Genomic DNA, 21,373 nt, shown 5'->3' with positions numbered 1-21,373 from the left:
GGTCGCTGATTGGTCTTCGGAATCAGTATTTAAAACGTTTTATTTCAAACCTATTGTGGATGTTGCTTCTGTTGTGGTGGCTAAGCTTTGAACAAGCATAATCGGAGCCTCCGTCCTGCTATAGAATTAAAAATTTGCTAACATTCGTGCCAAGAATTTTCAATTCTATTAAGGGCAGGAGGCGAGGATTATCCCACCCTTGTTATGTAATTGCTATTTTGATTGCACAGTACCATTTGCTTATATGCGTTTCTATTCAGATATGTTCCTAATGTTTCGCTGCATTGTTTTTTCCCACCCTACTTCTGGTTCTTAATGCTTTTACGCCTTTATAGGTTTGGGTTATTACGGCTCTGTTTTACCTTTCAGGTTCAGATCCTAAATGAGTTTCTGGATTCGTGCTCTCGTTGCCTGAGGATGGTGCTTCGCACAGAAGATCTTCGGCTTCAGTTCCTCGTTCGGATTCCTTGGTCTACTCTTCGTGACCTGCTTCATGGATCCTTGGTTTTGAGACTTTATCCTTTTGGTTGAATCGTTCTAGACAAAGAAAGAGGAAGTGTTGTCCTCTATGGCACCTTTTATACTGTATCATCTCTATGGTCGTTCAGGTGCTCATGGGATATGTAGTTTTTTGTGTTCTTTACTGTGTTTTTATTGGCTGCTGTTTGTTGACAGTAAAGAAATGAGAAAGCATAATCCTCGCCTCCTGTCCTTAATAGAATTGAAAATTCTTGGCACGAATGTTAGCAAATTTTTAATTTACCGAAACATTGGATCAAATATCTCTATCGTAAAAGATAGTTCCAAACTAGGTGATTTTGCAGAAAATGTCAGTCAGACTGAAGCGAGAAGTCCGATACCGGAGCATGCATTAGGGTTTGGTTTTTTTGCATATTTATATAGCGCGAACTCGACTCGAAGGTATTGGGGCGCTTTACATGAGCACCGTATTTACATTACAGGATGTCAGTTATTAGTCTTAAATCTCTCCCTTCCTACAAAGCTAAGCCCCCCCAGCCCTCTGACCCACCCCCTCCCTCTCAACGAAACCAAAGAGAACTGATTTGGGTTACACCTATGCATTGTATTGTATTGTAATTGCATTTATATAGCACTTACTGAGTGCTCTAAACTATGAAGTTTAGATCATAATCATAATAAACACTTGAACAATTAACCACCTTTCTTTACTATCTCAACTAGCATCCATTAGTTATATCAGGCTGTGGGCTCGTTGACCCAGTTGATTATTGGTGCCCAAATTTCAAGACCCCTTTTCTTGGCTTTAAAACCAGATTGTGCATATATCGCTTTCTCCCATTGATAAGTGGCTAGCAATTTCCCCAACCAACAATAAACTGATGGAGGTTCTTCTTTATCGAACTAGACAGTAGCCACACATAACCTAAACACTGCCATTGCAGTGAAGAGCAAAACCCGATTTGGGTCTGTCATTACTTGATTGCTAACTCCTAGCACAATGACTTGTATTGTATTGTATGTATTGTATGGCATATTTGTATAGCGCAAAACTGTCACCCAAAGGGTATCCTCGCGCTTGACTTGACCAGCCATACGCGGTGTTATGCTGCCTCAATCTTTATGCTGTCCTAGGGAAAAGGTGTGTTTTTAGTCCTTTTTTAAAGGAGGAAAGATCCTCCTTACTTCTCAGGAGCAAGGGTAGGGTATTCCACAGCTTAGCCGCGGCAAATCTGATAGAGCGTCCGCCCATCCGAACCCTCGCAATTTTAGGGATTACCACCAGACAGGCTGATGAAGATCGAAGAGATCTGGTAGGAGTATACCAGGAGAACATCGCCTGCAGCGAGGACGGCCCCTGGCCATGGAGGGCCCTAAAATCAAGACATAATGCTTTAAAATCAATGTGCTGTGCAATTGGTAACCAGTGAAGGTCCATGAGCGCCAAGGAAGAAGAATCAAGACGCCGCCTAGAGAGAGCCAGCTTAGCAGCCATATTCTGCACTCGCTGCAATTTACTCACTAGGATAGCTGGCGCACCCAGAAGTAGCGCGTTGCAGTAGTCAAGCCTGCTTAAGATGATACTACGCACTACCTCTGGGCGGGCATGAACCGGGAGGAAAGAAAGAATCTTCTGCAGTGTTCGAAGCAGCAACATACACGTGGCCACAGTTTTATTGACAAACGCGTCAAGCTGTAGATTAGATTCTAACAGCACACCCAGATTCCGGGTTGAACCTGCCGCTACCCCAGTGTTCTGGTAGGAAGAAGGCCAGAAGTCCGGTGGTAGAGGCCGTGGGATGCGGTCCATAGAACAGTGCAGTACCTCGGTTTTTGATCTGTTAAACTGCAGGGAGTTCAGACTCATCCAGTCCGCGGTAGCTGTCATGCAGCGATGAAAGGTCTCCTGTGACACAGCATCCTTACCCTCGAGCGAGAAGATAAGTTGCGTGTCATCGGCGTAATTGATGACCGCAATGCCAAAGGACTTAATCAATCTGACCAGGGGGCGGAGGTATAGATTGAAAAGAATAGGGCTAATGGCCGACCCTTGAGGTACGCCCTGCCCCACTTTCCTGATGTCAGAGTGGTAGGGCGGTAGGGCTACCACCTGGTGCCTGTAACTAAGGTATGAGACCAGCCAGTCCAGGGCCAGGCCAGACACCCCAATCTCCATTAATCTCCTGATCAGAATGGCATGGCTGACCGTATCGAACGCGGCCAACATGTCGAGCAGCACTAAGAATGCTGCTCGACCAAGGTCGACACGCGAGCGAAGGTCATCCAAAGCGGTCACCAATGCAGACTCGGTACCGTGGGCTGGCCTGAACCCAAACTGGGCCTCGTCCAGACAGATGTTAATCTCTATAAAGCTGGACAGTTGTTTTGTCACCAGTTTCTCCAGGATCTTAATAGGGAAGGGAAGCAGTGAAATTGGCCTGTAGTTCGCTGAACAGGTTGGGTCTAAAGTATCTTTTTTCAGAAGCGGTGATACCACGGCCAGCTTCCAGCAGTCCGGAACCCGAGCAGTACTGAAAGACTGACAGCAAATAGCATGAAGAGGGGGAAAGAGCTCCTCATACTTGCGGCGTAAGATCCACCTCATACCCCAGCATGTGCTTGATATAATTGCCTACTTCACCAACCAGATCTAATATTTTGGGGCAGGTTGCGAACATATGAACACTATCTGCAGCATGGCAGATGCAGCGATAACATTGTGTGCCAGTGGTGCCGCCCCATTTAAAGCTCCGCTCTGGGGTAATATATAGATTCAGCGAACTTTTAAAACATTGCACTTGTAAGTTAGCCGAAAAAAATACAGTCTGACTCAGTAATAGAGAATCCTCGCATTCCCCACCCCTGCTTGTACCAAATCCTGCCAGCGATCAGTATGTTTTGAGAGATCGTCCGCCTTTAGATTACTAAGTAGTTTACAAAATTTAGAAATTGGTGCTGTAGCCCCAAGAGCCAGCTCCAGAAGGGGAATTTTGTGACCCTTGATTACTTTCTTAGATAGGTAGTCCCTAACTTGTAAATATTTAAAGAAATGGTTGTTTCCGACCCCAAATTTCCTCTTGATTATATCAAACAAGTGTATTGTGTTATCCACAATAAGGTCACCAATGTGTCTAATACCCTTATCCATCCACGTTTTCATATATCCATCTCGAAAAATTTCCGGCAGTAAATTATTATCCGCCAGGGGGTATATCTGTGTATCCTATTCATTTTAAGTTTTTTCCTTACTGCCGTCCATATTTTGAATGCTCCCAACAGAGTCTTAAATCTTACTCTTTTAAGTACGCAAAATCAATATGCCGCATAAGACACCCCTGGGCCTCCGTCCCTAATTCTAACCTGTATATTGAGGTATAGAGTGTTTCCTCTGCTACTACGCTCTCTTTTCCCAGCAGTTCAGTCATATGTTGTAAAGCTACAGCCCTGTAGTAGATCTGTAGATCGGGAACGAACCACCCCCCTGTCTTTGGATAAGTCATATATTTTAGCGCTCTACGGGGGTGTTTCCCAGCCCACAAAAATGTCAAAATTAATTGATTGAAAGCAGAGAAGCAGGCCTTATTAATTTCCACAGGGATAGATCTAAAAAAATATAAAAGTATGGGGAAAAATAACATCTTAATAACATTGCACCTTCCTTGGAGTGTAAGGTGAAGTCAGTTCATTCTGTTAAAATCAGCTTTGGTCTTATGTAACAGAGGCTCCAGGTTAATTTGTACAATTTCATCCACATTGGCAGAAATCTCCACCCCTAGATATCTGGCATTTCCCACTATTCGTGTATCATTCAAGTCTGCTCTGGGGTTTTTCACAATCATTGTTTTATTCCTATTAAGGAAGTATCCTGAGATTTTACCAAAATCTTTGGCTTCCCTTTCTACCTCCTTGATAGCCTCCGATGGATTAGCTGTTATCATAGCGAGATCATCTGCATAGGCTAGTAGCTTTATGTCACCGCCGATACATTGAATGGCCTGTATCTTGTTATTCTCTACAATTTTGCTAATAAAAGGATCTATGAATAGTGCAAATAATAACGGGAACAAGGGCACCCTTGCCGTGTACCACGTGTGACCTTGATTGCATCAGAAGTAGCAGACATCAAGGCTATCGTAGCCAAAGGAGCCTGATACATCTAATGGCTTTGATGAAGCCCTTGCCCAAACCTTTCCTTTCCATGATTGACCATAAAAAGGGCCAGGAGACCCTATCAAACGCTTTTTCAGCATTGAGTAAAATTACAGCCCTAGGGTCTCCAGACACCTTTGTATAATCAAAAAGCGTGATTATGCGACAAATGTGCTCAGTTGTACCCCTTCCTGGTACAAACCCATGCTGGAAAGGGGAAACTAACTTTGTGATAACTGTGGCTAATCTTTTTGCTAAAATAATCAAATATATTTTAATGTCGCTATTTACCAGCATGATTGGCTGATACAATCCCAAATCCGTGGCTGGTTTGCCTTTTTTGCCTTTTTTAACCACATCCGTGCAGTACGATTTACCGCCGGGTGCTGACCCCTAATGGAAACGGGTGTGGTCATGGCGGAACGGTTCCGTCATGAGCACAGCTCAACCGATGCTCATGACGGAACCGTTCCGTCATGAGCATCGAAGGGGTTAAGAAAAACTATAATATTAGCAGTATCCCAAGAATCAGGGACATCCATATCTAATTGTGCTCTTCGGAATACCTCCAACATTAATACCGATAACTGAGTCTTAAACTTTTTATAAAATTCCCCCGGAATCAAATCAGTGCCTGCGGCTTTGCCTGATGGGAAAGAATCTATGGCTTTGGTTACTTCATCTAACGTTATTGGCTCGTCTAAGCTGTCTCTCTCCTCATTAGATAGCTGACCCAAGATTTACCCCATTAAATATTCCTCAATTTCTTTGTCCCTGACCTGAATTTCTTCAGTATATAATCTTTGATAACATTTTTTAAATGCGGCAAGGATAGCCCCCGGCTCACTGAACATACCACCAACAGGATCCCGATTTCCCCGACACGAAAATGGCTAATTTCTTGTTGTATACATTTTCACAAGATTTCACAGGTATGAAATTCCAGGTAGCTTTTGCCCACAAGTGACTGAAGTAGAAACTGTCTAATAATGGTAAAACTGCAATTGAGAGACATTTTCTCCTCTGAAAACTCTCCAGCCTGTATTTCGTTTGACTTCTGCATGTGAGGTGTGCTATCAAGTTTAACTTTCATGTAAGATATCAGCAAATACAGTCAGTTGAACATTACACAATTTCATGTTTTTTTCATTTCTGATTTCGCCCTTCTCTTGTTCGGTCTTTGAACCAAGCAGTGGTTCAAGACCCATAAGACTGGCAGCGGAATGCAAAAAAGAAAAAGACAGGAAATTGACACAAAGGCCCTTGAATGAACACATGAACAGTAACCCCTGCTGGTCGAGTTGACAGGGCCAGCATGAAACACCAATCTTATGGAAATTGGAATTCAGAATATATTTGTAGCAAAAAAATCAATAGAAGGGCCTAGAGAAAATCAGGCATCACTCAAGGATAAGATATCTACTCCTACAAAATTGTCAGGTATCTCTGGGTAGCATCAGTAAATATATGAGTGTTTCTGTGGCAATCACTCTCAGACAGGTTGAGTACCACACAGATGTCTCAAGGCCCAGTTTCAAACATTTGTGACTAAAATAAATAAACATTTGTATCCTGTCACCCTCTACGCTCACAGACTATTCCTTAATGAAGGACATAAGCACAAATGCCTTCTCTGCAAGGCTGTGTATTTCGACAAAAAGCGCCTCCACCCCATGTGGTGGCCAATCTTACTACCTTCACAGCTCCCATGTGGGCCAGGCGAGTCTGCCCTGCGTATATGTGTAGTTCTCATTTCAGGAACCTGAACATTATCACCTTCGGATCATCCGCCACTTGAAAAATCACAAAGTTGAAGATGTGCATGGATGAGACACTCAACAAATTCTCCAGTCTATCAATGGACGATTCCTGCATCTGATTTCTTTCCCTTTCCAAGGCAGGGAGTGATTAAATGTAAACCCCAACCCGTTGGACCATCTCAAACATCTTTGTCTTGTTATCCAGGCACAACCTCATAATCTCTAACCTGCTATCCAGCGAAGACACCCTTTTCCCCTAGAATCCTAATAGACGACTGTAAGCAGTGCTGTCTCTAGAAGTGAATTTTATGGGGGAGGCGTGCCTTGAGCCACAGATACAAGAGCAGGGATCCCTATAAAAGTTAAATATACATATAAAGTCAGATTTAAACATATCAGGCACACAACACCGATTTGTAGTCAAAGGCATTTCAACAAATTAATGTGTGTGGCAAGTTGAAGTGACTGGTTCTTTTTCTGTGCTGCTCTTGGCACAATGAACAGCAATTGTTTTTTTTTCTCCTCAAATTTTATTGCCTTTCATAGTAATCCACTGGACATGTTCGATCGCATCTGGAGACAGCCAAATCGCAGTGGCCGAAACTTGGTTTATTGCCAATAAACAAGTGTCAAGTAACAATGATCAACAGCCAAACTTTCATAACCCCTATCCCCCTCCCACCGTCTGAGTTGTGCCCTAGTTCAACATAGTCATTCCACTTCTGGGTGTGGGTTGGTCCTTTGGAGTCATGATAAATCATGTCTCCTACATATGGGGGTAACCGCCTGTCTAGGATCATCTACTGTGAGGGGGTAAACTGTTGAATGAGCAATATCACGCCATCCCTCCCATTTCACCCTGTTCTGGAGACAACGGAGGGGAGAAACCTCTTGTTGTGTAGTCACCTGTCTGTGACTCCAGATGTTTTAAAATGTCAACCAGTGCTTCTCAGGCTCAGAGTCTAAGAGCTGATGCCTCTCCTGGCTTCTCGCATTAGCGCCTCTCCTTCATATCCCGCCCATTTTGCAAGTTCCTTCCATCATGCAGTGACACAGGGCCCCAAGGCGATATTCAGATCCTGGTAATTTCCAGTTTAGCTAAGAAGTATGCCAGGTCTTGGATCCTGCTTGTTAACTTTGTTTTGGAAGTGTGAGGGAACCAACCCAGTACGCAGTGACCCGCAGAGCAAGGGATATCCCTCTCTACCACCCTCGCAACTGTTGCACTTATCTCTTCAGAATAGAGTTGTAGCCTAGGGCAGTGCCAAACCATATTCGTGATGTTTGCCCCTATGGACCCGCACCTCGGGCAAGCGGCATCGGTCGTGTTAAGTATCTATTAATACGGTCTGGTGTGAGGTAGGCTTTACGGAGCAAGAAATCACTGATCAACTTGAACCTAGCGTTTCTGGACCCCTTAGGTATTCTGTCTAAAATATCTGCCCAATTGCCCTCAGAAATCTGTATCTCTAAGTCTCCCTCCCATTTTGTCCTGAGTGTCTCCAGTGGTAGTAGCAAATCTCTTCTTATCGCTTGATATAAGGCTGTCACTGCTCTGTATGTTCCCGAGGCAGTCACCACGTGCTGACAGGTTTTGTGTGGTCCAGGTTTTTCCAGGCCCATTTTCCAGTGCCTGCGGGGTGCTGTTGTCAATGCCTCCTGCAATAGGAAGCAGCCCTCTGATAAGGTCAAAATCCATTCTGAATTCCTTGAAGGGGTTCAATTCCCGATCGCAGAAGAGACCTCCCACTTTTGTCAGCTTTGCGGTGGCCCACTCAGTCAATCCTCCCCAAGTTCCCCCGCATGGTAGATTATTAAGCATGGTGAAGGGGAGATCAGGTGAATAAGGGATTTTCAACCTTGTCTTTTGAAGGCATCAGAACCAGCACTTACACAGGACTTTAAATTCCCATGTGTCGCTGTCTGCACAATGCCTCGATTGCAGTAGCACCTCAAGCAGCTGGTCCAACACAATCAACAGCTATGGTTGTGAGGCCCTAGGGTGGGGTGACAGGACGCATAGAAATGGGGCTGTCCCCCCAGAGAGACGGCAGTGACTGCAGGTTTTATTTCCCTAAAAGTTAAGCGGGCTACTTTTTTGGTTAATAGGCGCCATGTGAAGGGGCAGAATGAAGTGGCACACAACATTAGAAAATTGATGAAGTGGGCTGACTCCACTGCCTCATGCTGCTGTAGCAGGCACAATAAAAAGTGAATGATTCAATTATAGATCAATGGCTGGATAAGGCAGGTTGAAAGCTCATTATAAGTCAGTACATATAATTTTCGTAAAATCAAAAAAGGTCTTGGCTTACGAAAGGCCAAAAAAGGAACTTATACTGGGACAGTTCTGTTGCATGGCACCCATGTCACCACAACCTTCAGAGTTCCTAGTAGGAGGGTTAGGAGGAACAAAAAAGTGTTTCTTGGTGCTCCTCAGTCTTTATGTGGCATTCTTTCCCATAATGGACTCCATTACCTTGCCTGTTTGTGTCAGTTAGTGAGCAAAATCCGATCACAAAGACACAGCAGCCACTCACTGTCTAAAATGTCCAATACGATGAGGGATCCAAAAAAGGAGAACCAGACATTTGTTCCTGCATCATATTGACTTACTGTATAGGGGAAGTGGTGTTCACGCCTCTGTCGACTGTGTCCCAGACATCGCTTTCTTATGCTTTGGAAGATGAGGAAATGAAGCCTGCGCCAGAACTCCATGACAATGGTGGCTGTTCCAGAGCTCGATCTGCGCTGCCAACACACACCAGATGCTTTTAATTAGATCAGACTAAAAAGTATGAATGCCATGCATGGCCACAGTCCCAAGCGAGTGAACTTGGCAGAGAAGGCCACATATTCATCGGTCTGCAGAGGGAGGCACCATTTCTTCATTGACATTGCCTCAAGGTCATTCAGCACTCAACCACCAGTGCAACAGGGCTTCCGCAATGCAGTGTTAAAAGAGGTTCTCTTGTTGCTGCTGCAGAGGAAACTATACCAATCTGAAGACAGGACTGCCTGCCTACATTCTCCTCTTCTCCCAATCACCAGGGTTGCCACCATTGTGTTTTGCAGTTGTAGATACACCTCACCAGGACTCTGTGTGGAGAGTTCCATTTTCACAGGATGGCATGTCAGAATGCTGTTCTGGGATAATATCCAGGGCTATACCATTCAAATGCCTGTCTCAGGATCCACCACACTAATGCCGATATAGTATATCTGCGTATCGTGTTAAGAGAACATGCATGCAGCATTCAGATACCCGACTATCTCTGGTTCCCCCTGAACACAGTTGTTAACCCCTTCAGCGCGGCGCGAATTATCCCGCTGTGCTGAAGGTTCTAATGAGCCTATCGGATCATGACGGAACGGTTCCGTCATGAGCACAGCTCAACCGACACTCATGACGGAACCGTTCCGTCATGAGCATGGAAGGGGTTAAACAACATTAATAGAAGAATTTGAGTCTGTGCTATTAATTATAAAAATGTGACTAGAATGTGTCTGAATGAAAACACATCAATGAAATGGTATGTTCCTGATAGCTGAGGTTTCAAAACTAAATGTATTATTGCAGCAGAGTGGTATTTAAAGCCTCTGCATGCTGTCCTGCTGGGACTTCAGGTAAGATGTAGCATAAAAATAATAGTAACTCAGTATATGCAGACACGTGTAATTGGAGAATAACTTTAGACCTTTTCTAGTCTTGCTTCATTAATCTATACTACTATTATAAAGAGAGAACACAAACCTTTGAGCCAGGTAAACTCAGAAAGTACTGCACCAATCACTACACCCAATACACCATTTGAAAGGGGAGATGTAGCAGAAGGACATAGGCTATAGATGTGGACACCATATACATTAAAAAAGCAAAAACGCCAAAAGTGGGAAAGTAGTCCCTTGTGGGCGTTAGCGTGGGCGTGTCAAAGAAAAGATGTGGGCGTTTAGAGGGGCGTGTCAAACAAAAGATGTGGGCGTTTACAGGGGCATGGCCCAAAGTACAAACAATAAACATATGCCAAACGATTTCACTGATTTCACTGTGCAAGGCACACACTTCACCACACACTTCAATGTGCATAGCGCAAATGCGATTTCAATGATTTCACTGTGCAAGGAACACACTTAACTGTGCAACCCGCGCATTTGCAAAGGGCCGCCTATCACTCGCCTCGACATTCACGCAATCGTCGGCGTTACCCTTCAAACATTAACACCTTCGTGGGATGACTTCCAAAAAGGGGCGCGCCTTCCATAATAATACAGTGCCACGGGGGCAGGCTTACAAAAAGGGCCGCCTATCATTCGCGTTGCTTCGCACAGCCCCCCAATCACGACACACAACGATTAACACACACACAAGAGTTGCGATACAAAAATATAACAAATGTTTAACCATTTGACAAACGACAACGTTGTCACAGGGGGAGGAACGTAAACAAAAGAGGCGCCCATTTCTTAGACAAGAAAGCCAATCGACGGAACATGAACGAGACTTTACTCACAAGGCTCCGAATAATTACGTATGCTGCGGACAAAATTTAAAACTTACACAAACACTTCCAAATTTCAAACACTCTGCGTTATCAGTGGAACACTGCCAGTACTTGCGCCGATAAAAACAAAAAAAAAGACCTCAGTAAAGGGATCGAAAACGTAAACAAGGAAAGCCCCTTTCACAAACACAAACAAGCAATTTCAGGCAAAAACATCTGAGGGACCACTGTAACACTTGCTGCACTTGCGGCGCAAATTACAACATTTGGGAAACAACAACATTCGCACACAGGGGGAACACTCAGCAAGGACAGCAAAACAAAATTAGGTGTGGCTCAATGAAAACCTTCGGATGAATTAAACACACATTACTACGCAAACAAAAAGTAAAGGCAACACTGAACATCGGCCATCCCCGGACAACGTCGGGACGGGCTGCTAGTACCCTATAATATCAATGTTGAAGCAGGTAAGTAAATAGGAAACATGGCCTAGAGACTTGATCCTTGGCTTTATACTGTAACAAACTAAGGACTACTCTATTGAGCACAGGCTTTCACAAAAGGCAACCACGAAAGATACAGACAGAGAAATTACAGATAAATAATTAATTATATGTGAAGAACTGTAATATTAGTGGGGGTGGATGGTAGCCCACCAAAAGTAATAAAGTCACTAGTCTTGTTAGATCCAGTAAAGGTTTTAGTCTTTTAAAACTGAGCTCAGCCCCAGGTAGCTAGGGAACAGAGCAGAGAGACTTAGCCTAAGAAAATTAGTAAAGCATGTAGAATGATCAAAATAGTAAAAAGTCAAAAGAATCCTGGTCCAATTTATAAAAATAAAGATGAATGTAATGAAGAAAATAACACTAAAACAACAAAAATCCTGGAGATATGAATGTTTTATGTTTTAAATGAAAATAGTGACAAAAAGCATGAAGCACCAACCATGGTATTCTAGTTCCACTTGACTGGGACCTGCCGCTTTTTAAGGCCAACTGCGATGGAGCGCAGGTCGGATACAGAACCATGTCTGTCCTTGTTGAACGTTTCACCTTCTGTGAACAGAAGTCAAACATCCTCAGAGGGGCAAAGCAGCAGGCTGTGACTGAGATGGGCGCCAGAAAAATGGATAGTTGCCAGACGGAGTCCAGGGTGACGCCGTTCAATTTTGGCAGAAAAACTCCAAAGTTGAGAAATTCATAATTCACGCACAGGGAATGTCCCATGTCAGCTGGATTCATTTGGCACCTTCGCCCAGTGAAGATTTCTATCTTCGGACTTAGTCACTTCTTTCGTGCTTGAATTCCTTCAGTGGGGCAAAGCTGAAAGCTGTAGCCGAACAGGTTTGCACAAGGTCGTATAGCCACTCCTCTCCGCAAACGTCCCACTGTAACGGATCTCTGCTGCAAAAAAACTGCAAGCAGGACCAACCTGAATCTTTGGCTCAGCAGCTACGCACCTTCATCCGATTGGCTTGTTTGGTACGTCTTGATACTCCAGAGGTCTTTGGAGTCAAAAGGATTTCAAAAGTCTCAGGTTTTCCAGGTTAGGAGTACACTTTGACACAACCAAGGGGCCACGTACATCATGGACAACATTTGGGGAGAAACGACTTGCCCCAGCAGAAGCCACCAGCAGGGTCCAGGCCAGGTCCAGTTAGGACTGGTCAACTGGGCTCATCAAGAAAGGGGCTTCTAGCAGCTTTGTGTTTCCCTGTAGCTTAACAGGTCAGCCACTGACTCTTGAAGTCCACTTCTTTGTCCTGGGTACAAGAGGGAGCAGGTCCAGCCTTTCAGGTGCTCTCAAGAGTCTCAACAGCAGGTGCAATCCTTCTTATATCTTCAACACTTCCAATAGGGTTCTGAAGAATGTACCAAGGGGAGCCATATTTGTGCCTGGAACTAGCTGGTGGGGTGCGGTGCACCAGCGGCTCCTCCGCTAAGGCAGGTGAGTGCCGCCCCACTGATCTGTGAGCAGTTCAAAAAGGAAAAATAAAATGGTAATAACGCAATGTTATTATCATTTAATTTTTTCGTACTGGCCTAGTTCTAGGTGTTGGGTGGGGCTGTGCAGAGCAGGAGGCGGAGTGCTTGGCACTCTCTATGTGCGCATGACGGTTTGGCCAGCCGTTTCGGGCAGGTCAAACAGTCATGCACACTCTGCCTGCTCCCCTCCTGGCTGTAATGCACAGCCAAGGTAGAGAACATGCACAGGCCTCCAGTCCCCGTCTAAGCTTCGAACCGCGGCGCTCAGACCAATCACAACGCTGCTGTCATGCTGATGACCCCAGCGTCGTGATTGGCTATTGGAGCCTGGGGGTCTGTGTGATTCCTTCTTCGAGGGCTGAGAGACGACAGCCGGCCTGCAGGTAAATGGATTTTTTTTCTTTTTCATCCCCCCGTCGCCCCTCTTAAGCAGCAGTCACCACTCGTGGAGTGAGTCCTGGTCCCTCCATAACCAAAAGGGAACAAGCATTTACAATGCAATGGTTTTGCCTTTGTTAAAGTTTGAGCTATTGGCAATGCTCTTGACATTTTTTTTTAACATAAATAAATGGCATTGTCATTTGCAATGCCACTAGCTTTATCTTTCGCAAATGACACCCACAAACACCTACAGAGAGCCCCCCAACACACACCGACACAGAGCCCCCCCACACACTGCGAGCCCCCCCACACACTGCGAGCCCCCCATACACTGCGAGCCCCCCACACACACTGCGAGCTAGCTCCACACACTGCGAGCCCCCCCACACACTGAGAGCCCCCCACACACTGAGAGCCCCCCCACACACTGAGAGCCTCCCCCACACACTGAGAGCCTCCCCCACACACTGAGAGCCTCCCCCACACACTGAGAGCCTCCCCCACACACTGAAAGCCCATCCCCCACACACTGAAAGCCCCCCCACACACAGAGCCCCCCGCCCACACACAGAGAGCCCCCCCCCCCTTGTCTGGCAATGTACATCAGGCCCTCAGAGTTCTATACAGCTTTGGAGAGAGTTATTCTGCAACTGTTCATTATAAAGAATAGATTTGTTCCCAACTATACATTAAAATGATATTGCAAGATACCTGCAGTTCCAAGACCTTTTTAAGTAACCCGCTTTCGGACTCTTTCCTCTAGAAGGTCACAATGCTCCTTGGTGACTTGAATAGCTCATATTACAAATGTTATGGTGGACAATATATCTCATACAAGCCACTCTCAGATGGACGCAGGCAGCTGCTTAGAAACTTCTTTAAACAACATACACAGTGAGGTCAAGGTCCTAGTATGCGAGTGCACGTATTGTTGTAAGACATCAATAAGGCACATGAGGATGACACACAGAAGCATGCATAGGCACAATCTTGCACAGTGACTTCACTAGATTGAAAAACACCATAACTTCTGAAGAATCTGAAGATTGATGTATAAAAGGTTGCATGGATGAATGATGGATGTGTGAAAAGGCGCCGTGGTGTGTTTTGAAAGTGATGGGTGCTTCAATTCATTTATGCTGGAAAGACAAATGTGGCACATGGGTGGGGCAATGCCTAAACTACCAGAGAACTATTTCACTTATGGTTTTTCTGCCACTGACCAGAGGTATAAAACAATTCCAGTGGAAACACAGTGAGGCCCACCGGCATGTAACTGCAGCACTGAAAAACTACCTATGACAGATTATATCTTACCTGTCCATGGAAACTCACTGTTGCCATTATGCTGAACGCATTATGGCCAAAACCTTCTATACAAATATTAGAGCAGTGCTTAATCTAAACATATCAAAGCAGTGGCTACACTGTAGTGAACTGTTACATGTGTATAGTGCTTCATAGGCTTGACGAGGCCACGAAGCACTTCGATTCTCACTGGGTCCTAGGTGCAAGGCTGTAGAATGAGCTATGAGGGATGAGTTGAGGTGCACGTGTTTCGAAGACATGCTTCAGATAAGGTGTGGAGTTTAGTTTGAGGAACTGCAGTCGTGCATACCTACTTACCCTTTGTACAAGTCAGACATTGTATTGTGTTTCTAGTAAACGGAACTGCTAATTAAGTCTTTTGTACTTTGGAAACTGTAGGAGACTGTCAACATGCATTAGTGTAGCAGGCACTGAAATTCAGAGTTTGGCCGTCTGCACAGAGGTCCTACAAGTTGGATTATTTGTTCTGAATGGAGGAGCAGACAGTAACGGTGCAAATCCTGAGCATAAAGTTATTTTTTTGTGATACAAGTACAGTTTCTGTTAAGGGTTGCTCAGTGAGCTACACACATTGCTTTAAAGGCGATCTTTCTAGATACTATGAGCCAATACAAGTAGAAATGGGCCATATTGCATTTGTAGATTTTGCGCCATCTGGCTGCCACATTTTGAATTCTCTCAGTAGTAGGTACGGTACTCTGAAGGAGCACCCAATTGCATAGTCATGGTGAGATTGTATAGGGGTAATGACAGCTTTTACTGTTTGCAGAAACCACAGGTAAGAGACAATTTTACTTGCGAGACTGTATTACCGGAAGAGAAACGTATTGCATCAGGGATTATGCGAACAATTCCATCTTTAAAAGTACTCACGATCGGGCACGGGCTTGGTTTTCTTTTACTGACTAACCTTGCAAATTAAAGCAAGTGGTTGGGGAAAAATAACGAACACTAAAATGCACTGGAAACTTACTTCCGGCGGTCCCTAAAGGCTTTTAGCTACACTTGTTGACATCAATTAACAAGGAGAGACGAGACGGATCATGAAACCCACCTCAGAGACATATTATATAGCTGCTAGGGTGTCAAATCCTCCCCTATTGACCCTGGAGAGGGGATTCAGCCCTCCACCCCCGACTCCTCCCTCAGGGCACACACTCTGACAGATGGAACAAGGCAAGCAATGGCTTCCCGGCCCCATTCACTTTCAAAAGAAGCCCAAAACAAACATTCGTCCTACCAAAACAAGCCCAACAAGCATTACAATGCCGTAGATACAGGGGGAGGAGGGAACGGGCACACAGTGGGAGGGGGGGTGCGGGAACGGGCACACATAGACAGCGGGAGGGGGGGCGGTAGGGCACACGGACAGTGGGAGGGGGCGGGGGAAGACAGCAAGCACTCACAAAAATGAGAAAAACATACCGGGCAAAGGCTTCAGTTCCGAGGGAGGGGTGGGGAATTCAGCGAGAGCGGGCGGGAAAGGCGAGCACGCCCACAGAACACTGGGGCGCCATGAAAGCGGGAGGGGACTCACCGGTCTCTCCAGTGTTCCGCTGGTTCTCCTCCGGTTGGCGTCGGGCGAGGCTCCTCCTCTCCGGGGCCTCGCCGGAGACGGGGCGGCGGCTGCGGGCTCCTTCTCACGGCCCCGAGCAGGAAGGCGGGTGCCGGCAATGCCGGACCAGATTCGGGGGCGTTCCCGAGAATTTTTGGCTTTCGGCTGACGTAGCGTGACGTAGCCAAAAGCCAAAAATTCTCGGGAACGCCCCCCGAATCTGGTCCGGCATTGACGGACAGGCCCGTCTTCCAATGGCTAGCCTCCATTTATGGAGCTAGCCAATGGAAGTCGGGGGCCGTTCCTGTCTCCCCAACTATACTCATTAGGTTTTCGCCTGTGTGGAAAAGCTGCGCAGAGCGCAGCTTTCGCCAGGCAAAACCTAAAAAGATCCCAGAGATAACCCAAGCCACTCTTGCAGCAGCTCCTGTGAGCCCTACTGCATACAAGCTCACAGTGCCCATATCAACCTAAATCCAACATGGCAGAAAGTACCTTTTGCAAAATATTTAGTACAAATGCAATGTTATCAATGAGTTGGGCTTGTAATTAATATTTTAAAAAGTACAAGAATATCCTTTGTAGTTAGTTCCTAAGTGAGTATGACATCAATTAAATGTAATATTAAATGCCAATGCTTTCCAACAGAACAGCTAGCCCCACTATAGTGTAAACACCTTTTGGGGGCTTATCGCTGTAAGGATTTGGTTTACATTAACCTTTGACATGCTCTACTTTTAAATGTCATGCACCCTGCTATATTGGAGATGTGGGCCTACTTAGGGGTGAAGTATTAAAAGGAGGGTTTTAGGCCTGTCAAAAGGGGCTATTATGACAGACCGAAATTGCACTTTTAAAACTGCATAGACAGGCTACAGTGGTAAGCCTGCAGTCATGGTTTGCACCGTCACTCTAGTGGTGGCACAATGTGTGTTACAGTCCACAAGTGACATTTAACTTCCAAGCCCCGAGTACACTTTATACTATTTATTAATGACTTCCCGGTAAGATGAACATGAGTATAGCCGATTTGTCAGGGGTCAGAGCACATGCACTGGTCACCAGACAGCAGTGTTCCATCCGTAGCCAAAAGTAGGGCTGACCACGTAAAAAGGGGCATTTTCCTAAATAACAGTAGCCAAAATATACAATCCTGCCCAAGAACGTATTTGTAGGATTATCACACTGTAAATATTTTACACCCAGGGTTTGAAAGAGGGGGTAACAAAACCCCCAACCCCTGAAACCCTTGCTTACCTTGATTATCTGTAAGATTCTATGCATTCAAATACTAATTTACAGGTTTTACCACTTTATAAGAACAGGATAATAACAATGTAATAACAAAACATCCATAAAAGCCTTTTTGGTTTTAAGATATGGTGTTCACAATAAGTCAGACCCACTGACTTTGTTTTAACTTTTCATGATTAACAAATCATATCTACGTTATGGTATAATAGGGGTTCATTGGCTTGTTAAGCCTACTGTACTCAGCATGCACTTTCTAATAAGGCATAAAGGGCAAAGTAGCACTCTTTTTCAGCAGAAGAACACATCTTCTAGCCAATAACATGCAATAGAAAAGGTATCATCATATCGGCGGAGCCAAACACCCTTCTTTAAAGTGATTCTTAAAGCTCACTGTCAAGGTAGACCTAAAGAATATTGGAATCTGATGCAGAAGTGAAACATCTGCTCCACCACATACATAACTAACCACACCCTAAACCCCTATAATGACTTTATCCCAACAGCAAGGTCACATAGAAGGTGTAAGTATGTACAATTTTAAAAGGAAAGAGTGAAATAACACCGTTGATAGATAAACATCCTTGCAGGAGGCCAAATGTAATACCTTTGACCAGGGTCTCCTCACAGGACCTGGCCTTCAGAAACACCTTGCACCCTTTCTCCTGGCATATTACAGTTATCATTCAAAACTCGGAATTCACTGAAATGTGCTCGTCACCTTCAGCTAAGCAATCAATTTCCTATGCAGGGCTCATGACTTCAGCCTATGGGCCCGATTACAAGTAAAGATGCTATTTATTGCACCTGGTAAATAACGATATCATGGGTTCTTTATTTATCGGGTGCAGTAAACAGCAACTATTACAAGTTGTCGCGGATTTTGGTGTTCAGCACACCGAAATCTGCATGGTACGGGGGAAAGCACGTACACATTTCCCTTGTTTAATTTCAGCAGATGTGACCTGCTGAAATGTAACATATTTTGGGTTATTTAACGCATTTGATAATTAAACAGAGATTTATGCACGGAATGGAATTAACCACCCAACTTGTAATCCGAGCCGGAGTGTGAATGCTTGCTGTGCCCGAGCTCGCATCAAGAGTAACCAACAAGCTGTGGGTGGATGGTCGGGCCCTTCGCTCCATGTTTCTACCCCAAGAAGTGACTCTGCTTGAACGTTGCCGATGGCTGCTGCAATATGGGTGCAGGATTTGACCTTTGCAGCGTTCCCATGTAGCACATAGACTTCACATGCTGCATACAAAGTCCCTATTTCACTCTTCCCCTTGTAGTCATCACATATGAAAAACATCTATTGCACTGTATTTTATGGTTATTTATATAGTGTTTTCCATACCCCTTGAGAGGCTTAAAGTGCATTCAATGAATAAGAAGCTACTCTGTATGTATAATTTATATAGCGCTTCAGAGCCCCAAGAGGTTACCGAAGCAATTAATCTTTCGTTTTATTCCTGAGCATGCATAGGTGCATGGCTGGAAGAGTGCTGGCTGAAGTTAGACTTTTGGGAAAAGTTGGATGCAGTGCACAGTGGCTATAGGAAGAGTAGAGGTGTTCGATGCACTTCATAGCTTATGGAAGTAGTTGAGGTAGAATAGACGCAGACGTATATGTGGGCACTTACGTCTTTATGTAGTGGTTACTGAATAAGGAAGTTGTTGGTGATATTACTATAATCCACTGGGTAAAGTGGATGGTTTTAGATATGCCAGTTTCTGAAGACTATATAGAAAACCATCTAGTGCCCCTGTTAGAATAACCCTTCATGATACATGGGTGAAGCCAACAAGATTTTGGACCCTATACTAGCGGGTGGCATTACTCGGCTCCTCTGGTACTGCAGGTCCGTAGAGAATATGATTAGCTTGTTTTACACAGGGGGTGGATTTCGAGATGTTTGTTTAATAATTTCGACCATTCTACCGTGAGTGGGTGAAATGTTCTAATAGCTTTATAGTCCTTCAACCTCGGGCTATACCTGTTGTTAAAGGTCCTCACCCTCGTTATATGCCTGAGCTGCATAACTCAGCTTCAATGGCTTAAACAACCTGTATAGCCCTCGGAAGCGGACTATAAGAATATAAAATATAGACTGGTTCTTCAGAGGCACATCTGCACAGCCCACTTTCGCAGTGTGCAGGACTACTCGAGGCACCTCTAGCCGCTCCTGCCCAGTTAAAGGATCTGCTAAAACTGAACTTCAGTCATTTGGAGTTTGCCACCCTTTTCAAGCAAAATATATCAGTCATTTATTTGTTTGTTCATGTTATGAGACCCTGGGAGGGTGTGGAGTTGATACTTAAATAAGGATGTATCTAAAATCTCCTTTCCTATTTTTGTCTAGTCAATCCTGTCTCTGCTTCAGCAATCAGAGGAAAAGTTTGATAGTTATGAAGGATTTCTTATTTTATGTTCTTTAAGTTAAAATATCGAAATGGAATAAATTGTGCAAAAGATAATTTCCCACACATATTTGTAATACAGTGGACATGAAAATAAGACCAAGTCGGTGAATTAGTGACTGGCAACCCCTGGCATTTGTCCTAATACTTTCCCATTCAGTGCTTTAATTTCCTTTTATGAACAAACAATATATATATATATATATATATATATATATATATATATATATATATATATATATTATATATCCGCAAAAGCATGTCTTGTACAAGACCCACTTGTTATGTTGGGTAGTGTTTTACTAGTCTATATGATTTCCATATACCCCACCCCTTTCAACAGTTTTAAGGACTTTTGGACTCTTTCCGATTAATTAGCCTTTCCGACCCTCCAATAATGGTCAGCGCGTCCGCCCCTTCCTGGTACTCACCAGCTGTAGCAGGCGCTCCCGGCCCGGAGGATAATGCTGACCCGCACTTCCCTGCAGTAGGGTAGCAGAACTCGTGGGGAGCTGAGCTTGGTGGCCCCTTGGCACGGAGGGGCAGAGAGGAGGGCAAGAAGCAGGATGGGCAGCCCGCCGGGGCAGCTCATGGTGGGGCCTTAGGGGAGCACTGCTTCTTCCGGTCCGGAGCCAGGGCGCCCCTAGCGAGCATTGTGACGTCACACAATTCAAGCTGTAACGCAATGACGAAACGCTCCGTTGAAGTCACAGCTGGAATTACGTCACACTAAGCATTCATCGTCCCTTTTTGATGTTCATGTGCGGTAGGACTCACGAGAACACCACGCGCGTTCATCGTTACCGCCATAGACATCAAAGAAGGACTCGGACTAACACTTGTCAATCTGCACCCAGAGATAAAACGAAGGAGTATCGGAAGGTAAGTGATTGTTTTTTGTGAGCATTCTTAAATTCTGAGGCTCTTTCTCATTTCGGTACCAAAAGCTGCCCCTTAATTAGGAAAATAACGTAATTACGAGTATATTGGTTACGCGTGTGGACTCCGACTTCAAGTATATCACTATCATTTCCATTAACGTCTAGAATGCATCCCTTGTAATTGATGTGTTCCATTTTAGGATTATGAATCCTTTTATTTTATGGTTGCTATAAGCTTGCAATGTAAACCTGAAAGTTCAGGTGCTCACTATACCAGAGTACCCGCTTGCTACAGAGAGAAGGGCCTGTACTCTCGTGATAAAAGTGCTGAACTTCATTTTTTTTTATTTCAGTAAATTTTTATTGAAAATTATATTTACATGGTGCGTAACATATACATGGGAAGGTAATTCACAGAGAAAAAAGCCCGGGGGGGGGGTATGTAGGGAAGCACATAATTCGATTATCTTGGCAGTTAAAAGTTCTGGTTGCAGCTGTGCAGTTCCGGTAGTCTGTTCCTTCGTTGGTTCGTGCCTTCCTGTAGTGAAATCGAAATGAAGAAATTCCAGAAGAAGAGGAATGAATTATATATGTATTTTTATTCGTAAGGTAAAAGAGCTTGTGGCCTGAGCCGTAACAACAAGGAGTCACGGAGTGTGTGACAGCTCACTC

The 21,373-nt window shown here is 44.6% G+C and overlaps 1 protein-coding gene across 1 annotated transcript in view; it reads right to left on the bottom strand.

Annotated features, from left to right (window-relative positions):
- Window positions 1-20,412, bottom strand: part of NUP210L (nucleoporin 210 like) — a 307,190-nt gene extending 286,778 nt beyond the window's left edge. Inside the window, exon 1 of the mRNA XM_086945518.1 lies at window positions 20,252-20,412. Coding sequence (XP_086801644.1) covers window positions 20,252-20,412 — 161 coding nt within the window. The remainder of the gene's footprint in view (window positions 1-20,251) is intronic.
- Window positions 20,413-21,373: the final 961 nt, after the last annotated feature.

The sequence above is a fragment of the Lissotriton vulgaris genome, chromosome 12 (assembly GCF_964263255.1).
Source record: "Lissotriton vulgaris chromosome 12, aLisVul1.2, whole genome shotgun sequence".
Taxonomy (NCBI): Eukaryota; Metazoa; Chordata; class Amphibia; order Caudata; family Salamandridae; genus Lissotriton; species Lissotriton vulgaris.
Note: the sequence above shows the minus strand (reverse complement) of the source record. Positions and strands in the feature narration are given on the sequence as shown.